This window comes from Rhododendron vialii, chromosome 13a (genome assembly GCF_030253575.1).
Source record: "Rhododendron vialii isolate Sample 1 chromosome 13a, ASM3025357v1".
Classification (NCBI taxonomy): Eukaryota; Viridiplantae; Streptophyta; class Magnoliopsida; order Ericales; family Ericaceae; genus Rhododendron; species Rhododendron vialii.
Window position 1 is genome coordinate 30,977,188 of NC_080569.1, and position 24,812 is coordinate 31,001,999.

The 24,812-nt window shown below is 37.2% G+C and overlaps 2 protein-coding genes across 5 annotated transcripts; both read left to right on the plus strand.

Annotated features, from left to right (window-relative positions):
• Window positions 1–1,436: 1,436 nt before the first annotated feature.
• Window positions 1,437–5,237, plus strand: LOC131312570 (uncharacterized). 2 transcript variants are annotated; one of them, XM_058340429.1, is made up of 3 exons: window positions 1,437–1,585; window positions 4,022–4,691; window positions 4,807–5,237. In XM_058340429.1, the coding sequence occupies exons 2-3, from the start codon at window positions 4,097–4,099 to the stop codon at window positions 4,929–4,931; spliced, it is 720 nt and encodes a 239-aa protein (XP_058196412.1). In that variant the 5' UTR covers window positions 1,437–1,585; window positions 4,022–4,096; the 3' UTR covers window positions 4,932–5,237. The 2 variants fall into 2 exon arrangements, with proteins under 2 accessions (XP_058196412.1, XP_058196411.1); XM_058340428.1 differs by lacking the exon at window positions 1,437–1,585 and adding an exon at window positions 3,520–3,925.
• Window positions 5,238–7,616: 2,379 nt separating this feature from the next.
• On the plus strand, window positions 7,617–17,368 carry LOC131312571 (nonsense-mediated mRNA decay factor SMG7-like). 3 transcript variants are annotated; one of them, XM_058340432.1, is made up of 8 exons: window positions 7,617–8,025; window positions 10,830–10,926; window positions 11,515–12,120; window positions 12,267–12,389; window positions 14,129–14,358; window positions 14,466–16,297; window positions 16,418–16,557; window positions 16,838–17,368. In XM_058340432.1, exons 2-6 carry the CDS (start codon window positions 10,855–10,857, stop codon window positions 16,270–16,272), a joined length of 2,838 nt encoding a protein of 945 aa, XP_058196415.1. In that variant the 5' UTR covers window positions 7,617–8,025; window positions 10,830–10,854; the 3' UTR covers window positions 16,273–16,297; window positions 16,418–16,557; window positions 16,838–17,368. The 3 variants fall into 3 exon arrangements, with proteins under 3 accessions (XP_058196415.1, XP_058196413.1, XP_058196414.1); XM_058340430.1 differs by having other exon boundaries at window positions 7,949–8,100; XM_058340431.1 differs by lacking the exon at window positions 7,617–8,025 and adding an exon at window positions 8,139–10,452.
• Window positions 17,369–24,812: the final 7,444 nt, after the last annotated feature.

Here is a 24,812-nt window from a genome sequence, read left to right on the forward strand (position 1 = left end):
AAATAAGAACTAATTTTCGTTTAGTTGTGGTTGCAATTACAATTAGCATAAAGACTTGGTATGAACTTAAAGGTTTGTTTAGTTGTAGCTGCAAATGACGAATGGTGGAGTATAAAGGTTCTGCTACTATCCAATCGATCTCATGAATGGTTAGATCACACCACCAAAATCTGCAAGAAATCATTTAACAGTTGGAAGAAATATTCTTCATCGACTCGTGGACTGGGATTGAAACAAGTATGATAATTCTACCATAAAACATTCGAAACTGGTAACAAATTGGGATTGGTGATCATGTGATGGTGGTAACGGTCTGAGTACATATGCACCATGGCATTTTTGGAAACAAGATCATCCTACATTTGCCATAGAAAAAAAAAAAAAACTTTAAATTAACTTTTATAGATATTCCTTTAAGGTAACACATATTTTGAGGATGTCTTCTGTTAGAAAAGAAAATTCCTTGTGCATTGCCATGATCTCATTTACGTACTGCATTTTGACTGCCATCTAACTCATCAAGTACTTGCTCAAATTTTTTTACCAAAAATTAAGGAGATTCAAAATTTTACTCAAATTTTTTTTAAGATTTGTTTTGCTCTTTACAATTTACAACTGTGCCATTGATAAAGCTTTTATTCGAATTTGTACTTACATTTGGATTCGTTCATTGGAGGACTTCGTACCAAATGAAGCTTTGATTCAAATTTGAGTAAGAGCCGGAAATGCTCTTAATTAACCTCTCAAAATACATCTCACTTAGAGGAGGAAAAAACTTTGGGCAGAAAAAAGATGAGGAGAAAACTGATACCAATCCAAGAAGCAAATCCGAAGGGATGTCATTCTCATTTCTAAAACTTCAGAGATGTAATCCGTAATTGTAGAAAACATTAGGAGAGGCTAGTGTAATTTACACAAAACGCTACCCTATTAGAGCATCCACAGTGGAATAATTAAAAGTGCATAATCAAAAGTTGCCACATTATTTTTTGGTTATCCATTTAAGAGATTGCTAAACTTAGCAATGTAAAGGTCCACAATGGTATAATCAAAATTTAATAACCAAAACTTACCACATCATCTTTTCAATTTATAAAAATTTAGAAATTGTGACGTAGAACTAATAAAAACAGGTTATTATAAAAGGAGAAAATAGTTTTTTAAAAATTTTGATTTAAAAAAAAAGTTCTTAAAAAAAAGTTTTTGAATTTTTGTTTTTCAAAAGTACAGTTCTGTTTTTGCAAAAAAAAAAAAAAAAAAAGGTTCTGGGAAAAACAATTTTAATAAATAAAACCGTTTTGAAAAAAAATTATTTTTGCAAAAAAAATAAAATTTGTATTTAAAAGTATTTTTCTTAAAAACATATTAAAAATGGAAGAATGAGAAAGTTTTTGTATAATAATTGTGTACTTAATTGAAAAAATTTGAGAAAAACTAAATCTGATTATTCGCCCAACCCAATCCGACATCCCAACTATAAACGCTACCCCATTCTCTCTCTCTCTCTCTCTCTCACACACACACACACACACACACCCCTGATCAGCGAAAACACACACCCTCTCTGACTTCCTCTGAGTCTCAGGTAAGTTATCCTAGTTAGGGTTTTTTTCTACAGCTTTAATTCGACAATCTACTGTATTACTTTACAATTGAGGCTCCTGATTGTTGATTTCTTGCACGGTTACTGTGCTGGCACAGCATATGTTCCGTTTTGTTTGGTATGACAGGATATAATATTTGTAAAGTACAGGCGCTGGGTTTTTATTTCTGTAAACATCTTGTAATTGTCGTTTTTGGAAGGAAATTATACTAGTTGTTAACACCAAGTGTTTGGTTAAATTGCCGTGAGGGAGGGGTTTTAAGAGATGTAGGCTTAGAACTGCCAAATGGATGTTGATCACTCTAGTCTCTGACTAACGGTTGAATTCGACAACTTAGATCGCACGGAAGGTGTACCGAACACAAACAGGAACTCGATAATTTGTGTCCCAACCGACATGATGACATCAAAAGGTTGCGAAAAGGTTGATGATATGGAGAAGACGATCACGATTCACATGTTTCTCCTTGAGAACTTAATGAATGTGGCGACTTTTATAAAGTAGAGGTGTAGTCTGGAGTCATAGAAAGAGACTGGAGCTTCTTGGGTTGTTCATGTTGTCATTTTTTGGAGTGCTATATTGGAAATTTTCGATGCACTAGAAAATATATTTATAATTGCTGAATTTTATGCAGCCCAACCGGCATTGGTAACTCATCTACTGCATCTAAATCGATATATTTTAAAAAATTTGCAATCGCTTTCTCCAACGTCTTGGTTTTCAATTTCTTTTTTCACAAATATCAAAACTATTGACTCATCAATGATGTTTCCCAAATATGTCTTCCATCCGTTGATATTCCTTATGGCTTTTCTCTCTTTCTGTCACAATTCTACCTTTCAACTCACGGGACGTCGGGACCTATTTTTACATGCATTAGGAGAACATCATGACACTCGTACTAGGAGATCCACTTCGCAACTGTACTCACCCAACGAATACTAAAAGACTCGTACTATTCTAGATTCTAACCACCATCATGACACTCCTACTACATCATTCTGCTCCATGCATTATTGTGGAAGATTAAAATCCAACAGGTCATGCCCTGCCTTTCTGAACTCAAGTCTCAACAGATATACATACCACTTTCAAACCACTCGGACGCGTAATAGGGAGCAACTTTTATTCCCCTTCCCCCTTTTAAGGAGTTTTAGTTCTGCTAGGGCTCCACCAAAAGCAGATAACACATTGTTGGACAGTTATCTAACGGGGGTTGGAATATCGATAGAAATTGTTCAATGCAAGGAATCCGATATCTGGGTAATCCATATAAGAAGTAATCCCATTCTCATATTTCGATATTCAGGAATCTTATCCAGAAGAACATTTTAGACATATTTGAGTTTTTGGTTTATCCTTTGCATAGCAAATAAATGGATGTTTTTGCTTAACTGTTCTATTTTATAGGTGTTCTATTTAATTGGATTCCCATTCCCACTTATTTTTTAGTACATAGATTTGATGGAGACTCAGAGAAATGAGTAGCTTTCATATTGTTCAAACTCTCTTGGTTATTTTTTTTCCCGATGGAGAGAGGATAAATGGTAGCAGTTTCTGTTTTGGAGTATTTATATTGCTCAGTTTAGTTTAAATGGACTACCAATTGTAGACTGCTGGTGCTCTTGGAAGATTCTCGTGTCAATGGTGCTAATTGCATTTTTTCTTTTCTTCCGGTAGATGTAGCCTTTGTAGGCAAAAGTGGATTTTAATTTTTTCTAAGCTTGAAATGGATTGAAAGACCTTGCTATAGATTATGCTTCAGTTTCTGAATTTTTCTGCTTCTTGTGACATATGATAACTTCTTGTGGTGGCTTGAATGTTTATATTGGTAGTAGTATAACCTTGTGTTTCCCATTGGTTAGCACTGCATGTTCCTCTTATATCATTTATTTCACACTCCATTCAGCAGAATACTTTCCGAAACATTTCCCCGAGTGCTATAATAGCTTGGCTGGATAGACTGTTTAAGGTTGGAAACTAATTTTTGCCTTTTATCTTTCTCTACAGTTCTTGGCAACCAAATAGTACCTAAGAAGCTTCTTTACGATCACTAGTTGAGTGCAATATTTGAGTTTCCTGTATTGTGCAATATTTGAGTTTCCTGTATTGATTATTCTGCCTTTTCCATTCCTGTTGTGGGGATATGCTTCTATATCTAAATGTTTAAAGTGTTGTGTTAGTAGTTTTGAAGTGGGGTATTGGCGTAGTAGGATGAGATGGTAAAGTAATTAGGCAGACTCCTACAGAAAGATAAGAAATATAGCCTTGAGCCAGTTTCAGTGAAAACAAAAGATATCCTCTCTCTGAGTTTCACGTGGGTATGACTTTATATAGTTGTATACTTGTATTCATGCTTTCCCTTTGAAGTATATGGCTCCTCCTGATACAACTACGTGATTGGTGTGTGATTACAGTGGTAGGTCTACTTGACCAGTAATGCTTGGTTGCTAAACTATGTATAAGGAGGGTTAGGTCTTGTATTGGCGGCAATGAATTTTGAGTTTCTGAGTAATATCCCGTGGTTTGGTACCCGTGCAAAAAACGACAGAGGGACAACCTTTATGTCAACAACTGCAGTCCTGGAAACACCCAAACAAGAGGCTCATTTTGATATCAAGTTATGGGGTTGGACTGTTCTTTCAGTCGTTCCATGGTTTCTCAACAAGAGAGAGAACATTCAAGGGCCATCTAAAGTCAACAAGGAATGGAAAAAGCCTGCACGACCGAGCGGTTTTGTTGATTCTAGTATTAGAAATTCTGGCCTACGCTTCAGACCATATGTTTCCAAAGTTCCATGGCATACTGGCCCAAGAGGGTTTCTTTCTCAGTTATTCCCTCGATACGGGCATTACTGTGGACCCAATTGGTCAAGTGGGAAAGATGGAGGATCTCTTTTGTGGGACAAGCGTCCAATTGATTGGTTGGACTATTGTTGCTATTGCCATGACATTGGTTACGACACACACGATCAGGCGGAGCTTCTGAAGGCGGACCTAGCATTTCTTGAGTGCTTGGAGAGGCCTCGCATGACTACAAAAGGGGATCCTCATGTTGCTCATCTTTATAAGACAATGTGCATTTCAGGTACTCGCAGCACTATGTCATCGGTTTTGGGGACCGATCTAACCTTTCGCTATTTGGGGTTTTGGTTTTTATTATTGACTGATTCGTTCTTTTTCCTTTTTGACACAAATTGCAGGTCTCCGGAACGTACTTATACCTTACAGAGAAAACCTTTTAAAGTTACAGTCTGGGCAATTATCGGTTGGGTTTGGATGGCTAAGCAATGTGAAATGGAAAGGATGGAATTGGCATAAAACTTGAGAGACTTGATTACGAGCTAGTTAAAGGTGATCAGTTGGCCATTTCAATTGAAGCGACTGTGGAAACAAATGTGGTTTCGGTGGAGATGGGAGCAGCCTAGGGCCATTGAGAATTTGAACATGCAAAGTTTTATTGACTCCCTCCATAAAGGTAAATGCATATTATGTAAATAGTTGTTTTGCTGTTGACAAGGATTGCTTTCTGGTGCCTTATGGTTTTATGATCAAACAGATACATGTGGACACCACTTGCTTTCGTTGAATGTGATTTGTCCATGCAGTATGACCTGACCTATTATTCGGTTCATATTTTGTTTTGCCCAGCAACGTCGGTTGAGTCGAGTAAAATCAACCCTTCGGCCTTCTGTAGACTCTCTCTCTCTCAAATGTTTCCGCGTGGTAGACCTTTTGTCAACCCTCCGTTGGAGTTTTCCAGCTAATGTTTGGTTGATGGCTCTCCTCTAATGTTACCATGATTTCAACAATATTGTTATTGTTGTGTTTCATTTTTTTTTTTTTTTGATCACCGAGGAATAGCCCTACAGCCGAGCCACAATTGGATCTGACTGCGCAACTCAAACTTTGGGGGAACTAGCGCGGCCACACCAGTCACAGCTCCCCCACTTACTATCAGGGTACTCACCCGGTGGGGAATCGAACCCCTGGCCAAGGGGAGTTCTCGCAAAGTCAGTCATTTGCCCTTACAACTGGGATAACCCCTGGGTGTTTCATTTTGCTTTCACAAAGACTAGGAAATAACTGTAAGGAAGGCGCCTTAGCCAGTGATTTGAGAGCTTCGATCGAAGGTATCTAACATTTGCAACATGATCTATTGTAGATGGACTTGGGGCTGTTGACTGTTGTGATTGGGGCATTTTAGGTTCTGCTATGCTCTTAAAATGGGTCCCATCTCAAGCCTAAAAATGATTCAATTCGTTCATTTTGTGTAACCGAACAAGTTCTCTGTGTACTTGAAAAATCACACTGCTCAAATATCGTTGGGGATGTAGTAGTTACACATTTTGTCTTGAAGTTTCTTTTCAAAATCATGCTAGGGTTTTACAAAAAAAAATATACGCATGTGTCCTTACCGATATCTGATAAGAGTGATTTTTGCCTGCGTGACAAACTAGACGAAATGACTAGTTGGATTACTCTTTTTGGGCCCGGTATAAGCCCATGTGCGAGAAACAGTAAGGCATGCTGTGCCCCAAGCATACAGGGCCCAAGTCCATCAACAGTGCTATACGCACAGATTTTCTCAAACAGAGCGCTTACAAATGAACTTTGGACCCGTTTTGAGTCCCACAAAGATGATCAGAGCCGTTCATTTTGTTTAAAACATCTTGTTTAAGGTCACCGTAAAAAATCAGCTCATTTGGATATCGGTAAAGGGGTTTATGAAACATCCAACTTTGCTTTAGAAAATAGCCTATTTTTTGAAGCAAAGTTGGGTGTTTCGTAAACCCTCTTACCGATATTCAAATGAGCTGATTTTTTTCTGAGACCTTAAACAAGATGTTTTGAACAAAATGAGCGGCTTCGATCATCTTTGCTGGATCCAAAACGGGTCCAAAGTCCATCTGTACGCGTTGTCTGTTTTTAAAAATCTGTGTCGTAGCAGTTTTGCAAGTCCATTTCCTGAAAAGAATTGCTGTGATTCTGATAAAAGGGTACGTGCCAATTCCATTTTCAAACAAATAAATTTTCTTACGCTAACTCAATTTGATCAGGCACTGACCAACACCCAGACAACTAGACATGTTATTGGGAACCTCTTCTAATGAAGTTGGTTGCCCATCTCTCTTTTTTCAGTGGTGACCGGAGTTCAAGTCCCACAGGGCAAGGCTTTAGAGGCTAGGGCTATAGATAGCCTCTGGACCCACCAAAATTAGATATGTTATTTATAAATACTCTAAAGATTGCGATTTGAAAAATAAAGAATTTAGATCATGACAATAGTATCTCATTGCTTTGATCTGAACTCTACAAATGGTTGAATGAATAAAGTTCATGACAAAGTCTAATTAATAAATTATAAGACTTTAAACTTAAACTTTTTTTTTTCACCCGTCGTTTACCCAAATGCCTTATAATAAGGATAATAATAATGTCAAAATTGTTTTTGTTGGTTTTAAAACTCAAGTGCATAAAAGTCTTGTACATTGCGTAAAAACTTTTCTGTGCACTTGAGTTTTGACATTATCATTTCTCTATAATTAACCCATCACACAAGTGAACTCCCGTCAAACAATATGTCACTTTAAAATTCAAACTTTGGTTCCGTCACTGGTACTATGGGCATGAGAAAGTACGATATTAGCTCCATCAATGCATCAACTACTAGGGATGCTAAATGATCCAAGCAACTTGAGTTTGAACTTGTGTTTGTTCGTTAAAAGCTTGTTCAAGATTGATTTGTTGTATAAACAAATCACGTTTAAACGATTTTTTGAAGCTTGTTAAGGTTCCAAATCAAGCTTGAACAAATTACTATCCGGCTCGTTCGGTTTATTATGCATAGAAAACTAAAACTTCTTTAGATCAACTTAAAACTCGTTTAAGATCGGATCGTTTCATTAACAAGCTAAGCTTGAACATATTTTGAAACTCGTTAACTCGTTTGACTCGTCTAGGTGGTAATAAAACAACGAAAAACAGATCACTGGTTTGGGCCGTTTTTGGTTTTCGATTCGGTATCGTTTTTTACAAGCGCAGCTTGGTGCGTACAAACTCGTCATTAATAGGCGAGTGAGAAAAGCCAAATCCTCGCCGTCCCCATCATCATCACCAAAGTAAACGCGGCCTCCTATGAAATTACATTACCACACCCAAACCCACAAAGAAAACCCGTTGAATTCTCAACCCCTAATCCTACGGCCAACCACAAAAAAAAAAAAAGGAATTTTTTTGGGAAGCCTAGATTTCCTCCACCTCTATTTTCGTGTATCAAGCGGTGATTTTACATTAAAAGAAAAAATATATATATATATATATATATATATAGACACACACACAACATAAATTCCGTACACATAAGGATGTGTATAATAAATATTGATTCTCTCTCTCAAGGAAAGTCAGACTTCTTGCAGGTACTTCGTAGTAGATCTGATTCCCCAAAGCGAGTCTCTCTTCGCCTTCCCAATTTTTCGACTTTATTTACGATGGTGAAGTTTAATAAAGAGTTCTTGATGTCTTTCTTTTGTTTCTGATTTTTTCTTCTCTGCTGTTTTCTTTCAAAAATTTGATGGGTTTTCTTTCTGGGTAGTGCTTGATTGGATGTAGTAGTTGTATTAATTGTGGAGGCATTGGTAGTTGTGAAGTTTGACTAGCTTTTTTCTTGGAGTATTAAGTAATGGTTTCCTATCAAGTAATTGGACGGCAAGGTTGGGGTTTTGTGCTTGGTTTTTACTTAGTTATTATGTGATATACGCTGTAATTACTCCAATTTCATGAACCCAGTTGCCAAATTAGGGTTTTTGATGTGTTTGTGAGATTGTTTTTGTTGCGGTAATGGGAGTGGACCACATGAGACTATCCTATCTTGTTAGGGTTTTTGATTTTTATTTTGATGATGAAGGAAGATAAAGAGTTCTTGATGTCTATCTTCCATTTCTTTTGTTTCTGATCTTTTTGCTTCTGTTTTCTGTAAAAATTGATGCTTTTGGTTCTGGGTAGTGTTGGTCTCGTCGGATGTATGCAAACTTTGTGAGAAACTTGTGCTTGATTGGATGTTGTAGTTGTACTACTTGTGGAGGCATTGGTAGTTGTAAATTTTGACTAGCTTTTTTTCTTGGTTATTATTTAATGGTTTCCTATCAAGTAATTGGACTTCAAGGTTAGGTGTATTTTTTTGGGGTTAAATGTAGATTTTATAGCGAAAGCAGACCTTACAAAATACATCAAGGGCATCCCCTTAGCAACAACCAGCAGCTACACAAACATTAGACAAAGAACTAGCCTGATCAACAGTGTAGGAGATAGTTTCCAAGCATTACACAAAGTTAGATTTTTCTGCAAGATTAGGGTTGTTAACTTGGTTCGGGCTTTTTAGGTTATTATGTGGTATGCCCTGTAATGACTCCAATTCCATGAACCCAGTTTCTTAGCAAATTAGGGTTTTTGATGTGTTTGTGAGATTGGTTTTATTGCAGTACTTGGGGTGGACCACATGAGACTATCCTATCTTTTGTTAGGAAATAAGATTTCTGCATGCCAGGGGGAAGGGAAAAGGACAAGGGGAAGCAAAAGGAGGTGTTTGTAAGCCGTATGTGTTAATCAGTGATCACTGTTGAAATTAATTTTCAGCAAGAACCAGTTGATGAGATTAAGGGAGTGGGAGGAAGTATTGACGTTCTTTGAGGCACGTGTACGGCGAAATTTGCGATTGATGTTTTGTGTTTACTTGTGTGTTTGGAGTACATGTCAACTTTGTTAGTTAGTCCTAGTCTGTCTAAGATGGAGTTAATGATGTTGGAAGCTAGCGCTTGGGTGGATGTAATTGTGTTACTTGGGGATAGTGAAAGTAAATTTTCTGGTTAATCCGTTCACGAAAGAGCTAGTTGTAACTTGAACCCCCGTAACCTATTTGCTAAGCCAAAGGCAGAACATTAAACACCATGGGAAATTATGACGGTGGCCTTCGCCCTTACCTACCTAGTTTAGCCTTTAGGTGCTGATTTTGATATGGTAATGATGAATGAAATTGAATTTGTTTCCCTAATTGGAGGGTTACACTGGGCTCTTGTTGAGTGATTACCCTTTTTGGGTTGGATATCAGTCGGGTTGGATTGGGGGTGGGGGCGAATGGATTCGTTTGAGAGGTGATACTCTTTCTTTGGAAGATGAGATTTCTGCAGCTTAGAAAGGGGAAAAAAAGAGTTTACTATCAGCTTAAATTCTTTAATATCAGTTGGCCAAACTCTTTACCTAGAATTTACTATCAGCTTAGAATCCTTAGATTCATGCAACAAATCGTCAAATTAGGTAATCCTTGCCCTTTCACCAAATTGCATGCTGGGGGAACAAGAACACAAAATAGACACGCCAAGGGGCATGTCTGATGGGTGTCCCGGTGTGTGCATGCAACATGCATCGGACACCGAAAGGTGCCTAGAAAGTACAAAATTGTTTAATTCGTTTTGTTTTTTGGGTGAAGAAATTGCTTTGGTACTTGCTCCAGAAAGCAACTGGAGTGTTACATAGTTCTCACCTAGAAGATGTACTGTTTTTCAACCTTGAAATCCATTGTCTAAGGACTTGAAGATCAGGATTGAAGAAGGTGGTAAAATGACACTTTTGTAGATGTTTTCCATTCACAAGTTTGAGATTATTGGTGGTGTCATAAGAAAATTAGGAGTTCATGACCTAATTATGACGGTTGACTATTTAATTTTGAAGACTATTGTTTTGATGTTGTGTACCATCATTGACATGATTACAGGTGCTATATTTTCCATTTGTATAACCAAACCAAACCAAACCCAACCAAGCCAAGCTTGTGTTCCAACCAATATATGGTTAGCTACATGAATCTTTATGCTCTGTAAACTAAATTAGCTAAGCACACGACTATGTTGTCATGATTGTCAGTGAGCCCGCCCTTTTCCTCTACTCTGTTGAATTTTAGATTACGTATAGGTAGCATTAGCCACATGCTGTGTGTGTGTGAATTTTGTTTTGTGATGATGAGAGTTTGGTAGGCATTTTGACCCTCTCTTTCGTGGTAAGTTTTGCACCCATTTATCCTGAGTACCCTAGAATGATACTCTTGGTACAAGTTCATGGTTGGGATGCTTTAGAGTATGCCTAACTGTCTTCGTTGAGTGAATTTATCATGCACAGAAAGAGCAATTCCAACTCCTGTGTTTAACTGATGCATCTTGGTTTCCTTCAGGTTGACCAAGAATATTTGATGGAAGATGATTGAAGAGATGGATAAAATGGCTGCTGCTGCTCCATCATCAGAGCTGGCTCAAAGACTTTATGACAAGGTATCTAATATTTGTGTCAGTGAATATTGGAAAACTACCTCCTCTCCCCTGCGGCTCCTATTTGTAGCTCTCTCCCATCCCTTCTTTATAGTCTCAGGGGATGTGGATGCACTCGTGCGCACGTGTTTGGTTTGTCTTCTTGTATGTCTGAGAGTTCTTTTGATGTATATATTTATATGTGTACGTGCACAAGTCTTTGCGAGTGCTCATTGTGTGCTTTAGTATTAATTTTTTTTGGAAGAAATAAAGAGCTGTCAACTTGAATCATTTAACCATAAATCAACCAACCATAAACCAAACCTTGAAGCTGGTAATTGCATAGTCTGGTTATTTCCTTTCTTCTACTTAAAAGGCAAGCGGTAAAATAAAATACATGGTAATGAGTTTCTAAAGCTCCTCAATTTGGGCATTTGGGCTTCCATTTACAAGCCTTAAGACTAGTTATAAACAACTGCTAATTTGGGTATCCTGTATCTGGTTCTAGCATCCATGATGATGGTAACATTGCTGATTCTGGTACCTCTGTCTATGTGTGCGTGTGTAATTGCAAGTCCTAACAAAAAAGTCACTGACGTGCCATTCCCACAGAATATAGAGTTGGAGAATAGGCGTCGTAGGTCGGCTCAGGCAAGAGTCCCTTCAGATCCAAATGCCTGGCAACAGATGCGTGAAAACTATGAAGCAATTATACTGGAGGACCATGCATTTTCCGAGCAGCACAATATCGAATATGCTCTGTGGCAGCTTCATTATCGGCGAATTGAGGAATTCAGAGCACACTTTAGTGCTGCTTTAGCTTCAAAGGGTTCCAGCACATCTCAGGTTGTAAAGGCTCCCCCTCGACCTGATCGAATTAGTAAAATACGTGTGCAGTTCAAAACTTTCCTTTCTGAAGCGACTGGATTTTACCACGATTTAATTCTGAAAATTAGAGCAAAATATGGGCTTCCTCTTGGTCATTTTCCTGAAGATTCAGGGAATCAAATTACCATGGAGAAAGATGGGAGGAAATCTACTGAGATGAAGAAAGGTTTGATATCTTGTCATCGTTGTTTGATATATCTTGGTGACCTTGCACGTTATAAAGGATTATATGGCGAGGGGGATTCCAAAAGTCGTGATTATACAGCAGCTTCGAGTTATTACATGCAAGCTGTGTCTCTTTGGCCATCAAGTGGGAATCCCCATCACCAGGTTTCTCTCTTGCTTTTCTTCCCCATTTTTGGGTTGTTGGTGTCAACTTTGTCCGCTTTACTTTACACATTTTTTCTGTATCCTTGGATTCGTTCATTCCTCTGATATCATTGATATTTATGATGGAAAAATGTATATTGATCCAGCTTGGTATTTTGGCGACCTATTCTGGGGACGAGTTAATGGCAGTGTACCGTTATTTTCGGAGTCTCGCTGTGGATAGTCCCTTTCCAACTGCAAGGGATAACTTGATTGTTGCGTTTGAAAAGGTATTTCTAAACTCCTATGGATTACTTGATCGCTGCCTTTCAGAAAAAGGTTATAGCTATGTGGATGAATTTTTTAAGGACGTTGAAGTCTCTTCATGTTTTGGGTGGTTTGAAAAAATGGGTATTACTGTTTTAGTGCAACGGCCCAAATTCTGGACCCCCGCTGAATAAAACATCCGTAGTTATGTCTGTGTACATGGCAAAAACTGCACCTCGTCTCCAAAGATAGATAGAACGGTTAGGTATAAAAATTCAAAGTGCACTATGCGACAATAATAACAAAACCAAACCAAGCCACACCAAACTGATTATGAAGTTCCAATGTTCGGGGGCCGGCTAGATTAATCCGATGTCTCTATTGAGTTCTGTCAACCACGTGTCCATGATATCCAAGAAACCTAAGTTTATTCGAACTACCTCCTCTAAGTCCATTTTGATCTCTCCCTTCCCTTAGTGCTACCATCTAGCGTAACCTGATCACGCCTAACTACCGCATTTACGATAGACAATATAAAAATAGATGAAGTGCTAAAATCTAAATTGAGAACTCACGATAGTCAGTGGCTCGATTGAAATCCGATGTCTCTATTGAGTTCTGTTGACCACAACGTGTCCATGATATCCAAGAAACCTAAGTTTATTCGAACTACCTCCTCTAAGTTCATTTTGATGTCTCCCTCCCCTTAGTGCTACCATCTAGCGTAACCTTATCACTTCTAACTACCGCATGTACGATAGACACTATGAAAATAGATGAAGTGCTAAAAACTAAATTGAGAACACACGATAGTCAGTGACTCAATTGAAACTGTCCACATAACAGGATCTCATACCCATCCCTCCTCAGTGCATGACTCGTGATCAGCCTCACCTGCCTCACTAAGCTTTTGGGGCTTATTCTAGATGTTGGCCCAAGCTATTGGCAAATTCACTCAATCCATGTACCAAACAGTTCCATGACCCCTAGTCACCACCACAAGTAATATTAACATGAAGCACACCACACAGTTCCAATGAGATTTCAAGGAGTCCTACAAACAACACATCCTGGTCAAATGGTATACGAAACGAAAATGACAAAGGTAATACACCGGGGATCAAGAACATATGGTATACAACCCGGGTAACTTAAATGAAGGTCGAACTGTCAATCACTTTGGCTTTACTACCATGAACAACCAACTGAAATTTTGTCTCAATTGGTCATCTCAACTGAGTGTTACTTTCTCTACTATTTTTTTCTTTATTACCCTCCTTGATCCAAACATTGGCTCAGATCCCCCCCAAAGGACCAACAGTTTGTGATGGAGGAACTATCCTATAAAGTAATGTCGTCAAATACTACTCTATAAAATTCTTAAAACATAAGATTTGTGGTTATCTTATTATTCTCGCATCCAATAAATTTATTGGAGAATAAAACCACTGCAAATTCACTTCAATTAACAAGGCTTATGAAATATATGCTTTATGTGCTCTCTACATTTGTATTTTTGTGTCATGTAACTGATACATTGTTGGCTTCCAGATGGTGTGGTTTGTGATATAAGGTTATTGTCTTTTACTTTTTCTTCTATGGGTTGTACATCCTTTAGTGTTTTGTTGACTTGAGGGATTTATCTTGTTCCTGTGACCCTGTCACATAGAGGAGCTACTACTAATTTGTGAGGGTGGGGCCAATGCTAACTTGATAAAGAAGGCAACTTATTTATGTTCTGTATAAAACTGCTTCTTCCCAGAATCGTCAGAGTTACTCTCAGCTGCATGGCGATACAAAAGCTTCTGCTATTGGTGAATCACCTGTGCAGAAGAATGTCAAAGGAAGTGGGAAAGTGGAGGCAAAACTCCAATCTAAGGATGCCAATGTTGGTAACAGCCTTGCAGCAGAAACGACCGTTAACAGTGACCTATACAAAGTTTTTTGCACTCGATTTGTTCGTCTAAATGGCATTCTTTTCACACGCACTAGGTAATATCTTGAACATTACATTCTTTTTTAATCGGCTTGACACGTTTCTGTTATTGTACATTTTACAAGCTTCATGGCAATTGCTCATAAGGACTCTCTCCTTTCAGCTTGGAAACATTTGCAGAAGTTCTTTCTCTGGTTAGCCATTCTTTGAATGAGCTTCTTTCATGTGGGCCGGAAGAAGAGCTGAATTTTGGCAAAGATGCTGTTGAGAGTGGACTTACCATTGTTCGACTTATCTCTGTTCTTGTATTCACTATTCACAATGTGAACAGAGGTGGTGAAGGTCAGACTTATGCGGATATTGTGCAACATAAGCTTGTGCTTCAGAATGCAGTTACTGCAGCTTTTGAGTTAGTAGGGCACATGATGAAGAAATGTGCACAGCTGCGTGACCCTTGTTCAAGTTACCTGTTTCCTGGAATTCTTGTTTTCGTAGAATGGTTGGCTTGTTCCCCTGATGTTGCCACATTAAGCGAAATAGACAATAAGCAAACAACCGTTGGATCATTATTCTGGAACCATTGCACATCTCTCTTCAATAAGCTTCTAGCAAGTAGGCTGGTTGTCATGGATAATGAAGATGATACCTGTTTTTTGAATATGGCTACCTATGAGGAAGGGGGAACGGAAAACCGGTTTGCTTTGTGGGAGGACTTTGAGTTGAGAGGATTCTTGCCTCTTCAACCTGCACAAAGTATTTTGGACTTTTTGGGGAAACGTTACATGGGGGGTGATGGAAACAAAGAGAAAACTGCTCGTGTTAAAAGGATTTTAGCAGCAGGAAAGGCTCTATCAAATGTAGTTAAGGTTGACCAAAAATTAATGTTTTTTGATGCGAAGCTGAAGAAATTTATTTTTGGAGTTGAACCTCCAAAGGCAGATGTTTTGACGCGCACACCCTTTTTGGGCGGCCCTAATTCATATGATTTGAGTAAGCTTCCTACAGAGACTGCAAAAGATGCCAATTTTGTGCAGCCAAAATCACAATTTCATGAAGAGGAGGATGAAGAGATCGTTTTCAAGCCAACAGCAACGGAAAACCGGAGTGATTTGTCTGTTCCAAAAGATTTTGTCTCTGTAACAGCTCATCACGATGATCTTCCCCAGCAGAATGCTTTTGATGCAGTTTTGCTTCCGCCTGTTTTAGTTGCCAATGGTTTCCTACAGCATCCTCAACCAATTCAATCACACTCTTCAATGTGGTTGGGCCAACAAGCTTCTCTTGCTAATGGCTTGAGAAATTTGCACATCTCGGAAAATGGACATGGAATGAAACCTGGATTGCAAGAAGATACAGCCATTTCACACCATTATTCACTTTCGCTCCCCGTCCAACAATCTGTCAATGCGAATGCAAGTGCTATATCTTATAGTCAGGCAGAAAGGGGAACACAATCCAAGATTGACCTTTTTGCACCTTCTGCAGTTACCTCTGGCAGTTTTGCTGTAAATACATCCTCAGCATTTGCAGCAAGTTCGAGAAAAAGTCCGGTAAAACGACCTGTAAGGCATGTTGGCCCTCCACCTGGTTTTAACTCTGTCCCTCCTAAATCAGAAAATGAGCCCGTTTCTGGGTCAGATTTGGTGCCTCATAAAAATATCTCTGCGGATAACTATGGCTGGTTGGATGGATATAAGTTGCCCATACCAATGGAGGGCTTGGGGCTTAATCTATCTTCTAACTACTCCGTGGGGACAAGTAGTTTTCCCTTTCCTGGAAAACAAGTTCCACCAATGCAGTTTCCCGAGGAAAATCAGAAGGGCTGGGAGAATATCCATTCTCTAGAACAATTAAATTTGCAACAAGAACAACTGCGTCTGCAGCAACTCAGGAATGGAAGTCAGCAGTTTATTCCACCTACTGAGCAATATCATGGGCAGTCCATATGGGGAGGTCATTACCCAGTGTGAATCATTGGTAGAGCAGCATCATATGGTAAGTTAATGCTTTCTACACTGCTCTGGTGTTCTAATAACGTGATATCCTTTTAATGTGCTATTTGTCAAGTTGACTGTATTAGAAGCCTCTCTGATGCATTGTATTTGTGATGTTGAGGTCCTTGAGAATGTCTGATGGATGTCCTGTGTCTTGCTGCTACCATTTTTATTCTCCAACTTGGCGGACCTATCAATTTTCAGTTTTTACGGTTGGAGCATGGTGGTGTTAGCTTATTGCGGGCTCTTGCTATTTGACAAGTGAGTATCCACTCGCTCTCTTACACTGTGTTATGTTTTGCACCTTGCTTTCAGCGGTTATAATACAGCAATAACCAAGGCTTTAACTAGCTCATTTTCCTAAATATCTGATAAAACTAGCGCTTCACAGAATTTGTGTGTATTGTTTAATTTGTTGGTATGTAAACCTTAAACATCAACGTTTGTTGGAGTTTAGCTAGTTTCGTGCGCATTACACGTGCATGGTGCCCTTTTTTTTTGTTCTTAGCGAATATAACCTGACAATTTGGTAAACTTGCAGATTGCGCTGGGCTTGAGGCCGGAGGAAGCAAACAACTGCTCTATCTAAATCCTGTCCGCAGAGATACAATAGGCGGTAATCCACGGATGTTGGGGCTTGTCTCAAGCAGTTGGGTTCGAATTGTGTACAACATGATTCTGGACTAGTTTGTTAGTCTGGTTGTCGGATCGTCGTTTGTGCGTCTTGATCGGTTCTTTGGAAGCTGTTACGGTGTTACCATAGTCATCTTGGAACTGATAATGCATGACATTTACCCATCCAGTTCTTCCCCAGAAAACTTCAGCTGGTTGATACCTGGTATGTTGCTAAGAGCCTAAGATTGAGTTGGGTGTATATCTGAGCATGAAGTGGCTATATAAAGATAACTATTATATGCGTAGTTTTATTCAAATGGTCGAAAACATGTTATTCGTCTGAATCATCTTAAACTGCTTTTGTTTGGTTATGCTCAATTTTCTAGTTTGATGACTGGTACAATAAGGAAATGATTTGTGGAGTATATCTGCTATTTCAGTTTCCCTTTGATTTGAAGTTGTGTTTGTGTCATCAGAAGCTTTAAACTCTCTTCCTCCATCTGCTTTTGAAAGTTGTTCTGGTAAATTTTAGAGACATTCGTCGACATCGTTTTTAATTTTCGGGTTTTCTTTTAGTCTTCGGAATGACTATTACGTTCTAGCATCTTGCCCAATACACCTTTGGAGGTGATGGATGTGAACAAATGAATCAAGATCCTACCATCCAGTTCTTCCCCAGAAAGCTTCAGCTCTCTTAAATCATTTTTTTCTGGATGAATAATATTGATTATTGAAGGCAGATGACAAACCTGCTACACATCCGTGTATGACACGACACTTTTTTTTTTCTTTTAAAAAAACTGAAAATTATACGAAAATCCATCTTATGCACTAATAGTACTGTGTTGGTTTTCCATATAACATAACAAACTTTCAAATTTCCCGTCAAGTTTTCCTCTTGTTCGAACTCTCTCTTAATAAAATTTTCTTCGTTTAATATTAAATCATAAATTGATAAGGGATAAATATCATCAAAAAATGCACGTATTTTCACGGTGGAGTACCATTTAGATCCCTTTTTTTGGTTTCATACATCAAAATTAATTATTCCATTGGGGGCACGATTCACGATCACTTATCACTCCATAAATGGGTCTTATTTTTACAAAAAAAGAAAAGAAAAGAAAAAGAACTTCTATCCAGCCATCCAATTTTAGCTATCCCATTGGATATGTTCTTAGAACGACAGAGCAGAAGTGATAAAATGGGAAAAGCAAATGCCCCAAAATATTTTTTTGATAGGTAAATGCCTCCAAAGATTATTCGAAAAGCAAATGCTAAAGTGTCATAAGTACTAGCTATTTAAGGTAATGAGGTGATTTTCAAGAAGCCTACCAAATACACTGGTCAATGTTTTGGTTTTTAATGAATGATTTATTATTATTTTTTTTTGGACAACTACTTGTATTAATATGGTAACAAGAAGATTTATATACCAAATCTACCGTAGGTTATGAAAATACGAACTAAATTACACCAATTCTTAAGGTCGACATTGATTTCTTTTCCTTAATGCATGAAAGATATATGAACCAAATTTCATAACCTTAGAAATAGTGAATTCCTCAAAAAAAAAAGAAAAAAGAAAAAATGGTAGATATAATGAAGAAATATGAGAAAAAAGTGAGTTTGATCTACTAATAAATGTTTCGTTCCTATTAGAGTTTCGAACAAGTAACACTTTCTAGAAGTTTATCATTCAGTAAGTACATTTGCTTCATCTTACTACTCGTACTTTTTAATCGAATCGGGAGCTTGAAGTATACTGGTGCACCTGTAGTGCGCGATATAAGCCGGCCTAACTATTTTTAATGGTCCATATTTTAAAAAGTATCTTACTTCCTCCTATAGTGCAGGGGGTGTATTTAACATTCTCATGTAGTGGATCCCCTTCAACCAAATAATGTAGGAATATACAACTTTAGCATCTCCATAATGGATCCTCTCAGTAACAAAATTGCCAACTCGACCAAATCCAATTAATTAATCAATAAGAAGCCCCTTTCCTAGTAAGGGAAAAGCGTTCCCTATTAGGCATTAGACTAGAAAATTTGGAGGTTATGTCACCCATTGGCTAGCTAATCTGACTTTGGATGATGTCCGGTCCTTAGACCAGGTTCTTCGTTAATAAAAACTTCTTTTTTTCCGTGGAAAAAAAAGGGAAAGCGTATATATAGTTATGTATATGTATCACATCTATGAGAAAGTCTATTAACACAACACTTTATACGATAATATACACAACATGCTTATGTGACACTGTATCATTGGGCAATATAAAACTGTCTATCAATTCTTCTCCATTGTCCAACGATATGATGTCACCTAAGCATGTTGTGCATATTGTTGTGCAAAGTATTGTGTTAGTAGCATACCTCATCACATAATTGCTAGTCCAAACATCAGAATAAAATTACTCCGGGTATTGATTTACTAAGAATTTGACTTACGGTAATCGAATTCCTTTCCCACTAAAGATCACGAGCATCCAAACTGATTTAGTACTATAAGATTAATAATAGCTATAAGTAGCAAGATTACGTTAATCATTCTCAATCACCTTCACCTTTAAATCCTCCAGCCTTTATCTCATTCAAAACCCATCATCCCCTCTCCAAACTTCTTACGCCAATCTGACAATTACCAAAAGCATCATGAGCCTGAGGCCAAGCAAAATTAGAGTCATAATCCTTGTACTTTCAGTCTTCTCCACAATTGCTATCATGGCTGCAAAGGAACAACACGACACAAATCCAGTGCCAGGCATCTCCATCCCAAAGCAACAATATTCCTCATTGCAATGCCAGCAAAGTCTCAGTAAAGGGTGCGAGGAGACGCTTCGAAAGCTATACACAACACACAGAGCAGTGCTGCTCCCGCCGTGTTGTAAGTCGGTATTAGGGTTGTCCGATTATTGCTTCAGAGACATTTTCTCATCTGATTTTACCATTGGGTTTGGTAATACAGTCAAGAAAATCTGCATTCGGATCATTCGTTGGGATCCTCCTTCACCTCCCAAGTATGTACCATAGAAGGTGACATCGCTTGACATGATCTTGGGTTTGTATAACAAGACAAGGGAAATGGTTGTTCTCTTATCGATTCTAATCTTGCCCTATGATAATTATATGAAGTAAATCACCATACTTATTTTATAGATTTGGAATAAAATTTGAGGGAAACTTCACAGAGGGGCCGTGAATAAGCTATTTACAGTTCCGTGCGATCTTGTCCGTCCATTCGCGCAATCAATGGTCGAGATTGCTTTTCAATTTTGAACATCAAAATTATTTTTTACCGGTCAAAATTGCTTTTCAATCCGGACCGTCCAAAACACTTTTGGACGGCTGTGATTGGACTCCGTAATTACTTATTTACGGAACCCTCCGTAAATAAGTTTTTCTGATAAAATTTTGTCTTGACAGGTTTGTGAGGAAGTTTCTATTGATTTTGTTTGTTTAATTGCTCTGTACACCATATGCAACTTAAAAATTGAGCCTTGTGAATACCAAGAGATCTTATAATAAATCTGAATCGCATTGCAACAACACCAACAATAATAGGACCCTTCTAGTCCTCAATCATTGAGGTTATGGGCATGAAGGATTGGAAACGCCGAGACCAAAACCACTACGCTGTGCAGCACGGTGCTCTGCAGCAGCTGCACAGCACCAACCTCCAATCCTGTTTGGATATGCTCAACTTTCTAGCTTCAATATTGCTATGGGTACACCGGTTAACGTGGCGTACGGCTGAGACCCACTCCTCTACTCTATCTGACCCCCTCTCTCAAGCTAGGGTCCCGTCCAGTTATGTTGCAACTAGTTCGGTTTAGTTTGGATAATTTGTGGGCTTGAAATGATCGAAACCGTTCATTTTTTAGAGCTCATCGAGAAAATTGACCACCTAAAAAATCACGTTGATTGGGTATCGTCTGATATGATTTCGAAATGCATTTATATTCGGATAATGTTGTCAAATGAGAGTGAATATCAATTCCCAAAGGAAAAAAAGAAAAACAATAATAAATATGACGTTTTAAGGGAAAGTCAGTCAAGAAGAAAGTGGCGGCCCGATAAAAAAAGAAGAAGAAGAAAAGAATTGGCGGAAAATTGAACTTGATTCTTTCCATTCTCTTTCCTTCAAGCATCTCTAATCTATTTCTAGAGGGACCCAGTGTCTTTACAGAGATTAAGTCTTCAAATTTACTTTTGAAACTTTAAAAATGGAGACCACACTTTCATATTTTGGAGACCAAATTTTTAAAAAGGCCAATAAGTCCCTCCAAGATTCTTTCAAAATGTACAAAAAGTAAAAAAAAAAGAAGAGAAATTACAGAATCTCTCCGCATTTATATTATCTCTTTTGAAGAAGAGATTAAATTCTTTTCACCGGCGGTGAAAAATCTCATTTTTTCATCACCATATTTTTCGGTTCTATCATGTATTTATTATTGATGTGAACCGTTCATTTTGTAGACTCTACGTAATAGTGTATCCATGCAAAAAATAAATTTGATCAAACATCAATAGGAGTATCAAAAAATTGAATTTTACTTTGCAATATTATATTGCAGGTCTTAAAATATGAATAGTTCAGATCACAATAATAGACACTTGGTGGGATCCATAATTGACGGTGGTGAAAAAGTGGGATTTTACATCTGTGCATAGAATTTATTTTGTTTGAAGAAATAGAGATGAATTGGGATGCTGTTCTTTAAGAGAAATTTTTGGGTACTAGGTGAGTACTATGTGGCTGTGGCCACGTAGTGCCCAAACAGCCCATCCGAACCGTTCAAAAATATATTGGACGTCGCATATTGAAACCTTATCTCTTTTCTCTCCTTTTATCCCATCACTCTCACTTCTCTTTTTTTCTTTTTTTTTATCTCTCCGAATTCGAGTTGTCCAAAATCGAAATGGACGGCTCAGATGTACCGAGCAGGCATTTGGTGATACGCATGAAAAATTTCTAAACTTTCATCTTCATTATTATTCCTTCCCGCTATCTTCGATGGGAAGATAATAAAGTCCTTAGACCATCCACAGTAGCATAATCAAAAGCAAATTATTTGTAAAGTTAACAATATTGGGGTAAAAGATGGCTCATAATGGTATAATCATTCTTAACAACATTTTTAGAAATAATCAAATTTTAGACTTTGGATAACCAAAACTAGCAACCATTTTCAATAATCAAAATTTGTGGATCTCACACCACATAAGTTAACTGGTTCTAAAATTTATGTACACGCATGTTTCAAATGATATTTTCTTCGCTTGCTCTATATCTCATTTTCTTCAGCCACAAACTCTTTTTTTTTTCTTTCCCTCCAAAAGTGAAGCTTATATTTTTCAATCATTTACAATTCAACTCATTGTCACTGGATTAAGGTATTTCACTTTTTTTTTCGTTTTTATTTTATTCTTTTTCCTTCATCTCCTTGTGGTTGAGTACATGAAGAACCTTACATTCTTTTACAAATTCAAGAACACATCTGTTTTTTTTTTTTTAGTACATGATTTTTTTTCCAAATTCATAATATGAGGGAAGGAAGTCACCAATTTTTTCTCCAAAATTAAGGGAGAAAATCGATATATTTTTGCCAAAAAAAAAAATCGTAATAGAGAGAAGTGATCAATGGTGGAAAACATTTGTCGCCGCATTAAGGTATTTCACTTTTTTTTCCCGTTTTTATTTTATTCTTTTTTCGTTCCTCTCCCTGTGGTTGAGTACATAAAGAACCTTACATTTTTTTACAAATTCAAGAACATATCTGTTTTTTTTTTTAGTACATGATTTTTTTTTCCAAATTCATAATATTAGGGAAGGAAGTCACCAATTTTTTTCCCAAAATTAAAGGAGAAAATCGATATATTTTTGCCAAAAAAAAAGTGTAATGGAGGGAAGTGATCAATGGTGGAAAACACAATGGGAGAGAGAGTGAAATTGTAGTGTATCCCTTATTTTAGTTATAGACTAGAAGTGACCATTGTGGACCTCAACATTGTTAAGCTTAGCAACCTCTTAAATGGATAATTAAAAGCTGATGTGTCAACTTTTGGTTATCCATTTTTGATTATGCCACTGTGGATGGCCTTAGAGCATCCACAATGTAATAATCAAAATCAAAATATTGCTAAAGTTAGCAACGTGTGCTTAAAAAAATACTCATATAATAATCAAAGTTAGCAACCTTCTAACTAATAATCAAATTTGGGCATTTGAATAATCAAAAGTAATAATGTGGAATTTCACAGTACTAATTTTAACAATCCTCTAAATGAATAATCAAAAATTGACGTGACAAATTTTGATTATTACATTGCCGATGCTCTTACACCGGCGGTATAAACCCTTCCTTTTCCTCCAAACCAATACAAATGTGCCATGTCAATAGGTGAGTACGGAATTCGACAAAAGTCAAAAGGTCACGCCTTTTCCTCTGCTTGGTTTACCCGGGACAACTGCAAAGATTAACTTTTGGGGGCAAAGTTTGAACAATTACAAAAAGAGCCCACCATTACATAAACACCCCTTGTTCCCATTATCAGCCAACTTCTGCTTCACTTGGACCTTTCAAAAATTGAGTATTCATTTGCAAAAATTACTAACAATTCAATAAAAAATTAAACGGTGGTTGTGCACACATATATAATATCATCTCTTATTCGAACCTCGCGAGCAGCAATATACACTTATAATTATTTTGGGAAAATAATTTTCACACTCTTTTTTTTTATATCCACACTCCTCTTTTTGTCTTTTAGGAAAAAAAAATCCACTTTCAATATAAAAAAAAAAAGAGAGTGTGAAAATCACTCCCCAATATTTTTTGTATTATCAATGTGAAAAATACACATGATTTGCGCACATTTGCTAAACATAAATCCTGCATTGAGTTCCACTCAGAAGTATAACAAAATACAATTCCAAAGTTCTGAAAGGGAGGAGTCATTGAGTTGGGTCCCTTTCAGAACTTTTGAATTATATTTTGTCATATTCCGAAGTGGAACCAATGCAAGATTTATGTTTAGCATGTACACAAATCATGTGTATCTTTCACATTAATAATACAAAAAATATTGGGAGTGATTTTCGCACTCTTTTTTTGATATTCACTCTTTTTTTTTTTTTTTTAGTAGTGAAAGTTGATATAATTTTCTTTTTTGCTAAAAACAAAAAAAAAAGAGTGTGAATATAAAAAAAGGAGAGTGTGAAAATTAATTTCCATAGTAATTATCATTATATGTACCTACTCGCGAGGTTCAAATAAGAGACAATATTATGTATTTGTGCACAACCACCATTTAATTTTCTGTTGAATTGTTAGTAATTTTTGCAAATGCATATTCAGTTTTGAAAGATCCAATTGAAGCAGAAGTTGATTGATAATATTAATAGGAACAAGGGGTGTTTATGTAATGATGGGATCCCTTTGTAATTGTTCAAACTTTGCCCCTGAAAACCTTTGGCCTTAACCCAACCGGGGTAACCAAGCAGAGGAAAATGCGTGAGCTTTTGTCCAATTTCGTACTCATCTGCTGATGTGGCGTGTTTGTATTGATTTGGAGGAACAAAGGAGATTTATATCGGTGTAAGAAATTTATTCTCCCTTGGGAATATGGGCGAATATGCCTTGTTCTCGGGTCTTGTTACGAAACATAAAATAAGTTTTTATTTTTTAAAAAGATAATTTTAAATTTAAAAATAATAAATTTATTAAAAATTTAAAAATATATAATATAGATCTTGTTTGAAAGATTTTGATGAAATTTTTTATACGATATAAAAAAATCAAAAAATTATTTTTTATTTACATTATTTTTAAATTTGAAAATATAAAATAAGTATTTATTTTTTAAAAAAGTGTTCGGGAACTTGGCCTCAGTCTCTCC

Bases quoted from the DNA above. Each gene is read 5' to 3' on its own strand.
- LOC131312570 (XM_058340429.1), top strand. From the start codon at position 4,097: ATGAATTTTGAGTTTCTGAGTAATATCCCGTGGTTTGGTACCCGTGCA. The intron at 4,692-4,806 runs GTACTCGCAGCA...CACAAATTGCAG, and splicing joins TAAGACAATGTGCATTTCAG to GTCTCCGGAACGTACTTATA.
- LOC131312571 (XM_058340432.1), top strand. From the start codon at position 10,855: ATGATTGAAGAGATGGATAAAATGGCTGCTGCTGCTCCATCATCAGAG. The intron at 10,927-11,514 runs GTATCTAATATT...CCATTCCCACAG, and splicing joins CTCAAAGACTTTATGACAAG to AATATAGAGTTGGAGAATAG. The intron at 12,121-12,266 runs GTTTCTCTCTTG...ATATTGATCCAG, and splicing joins GTGGGAATCCCCATCACCAG to CTTGGTATTTTGGCGACCTA.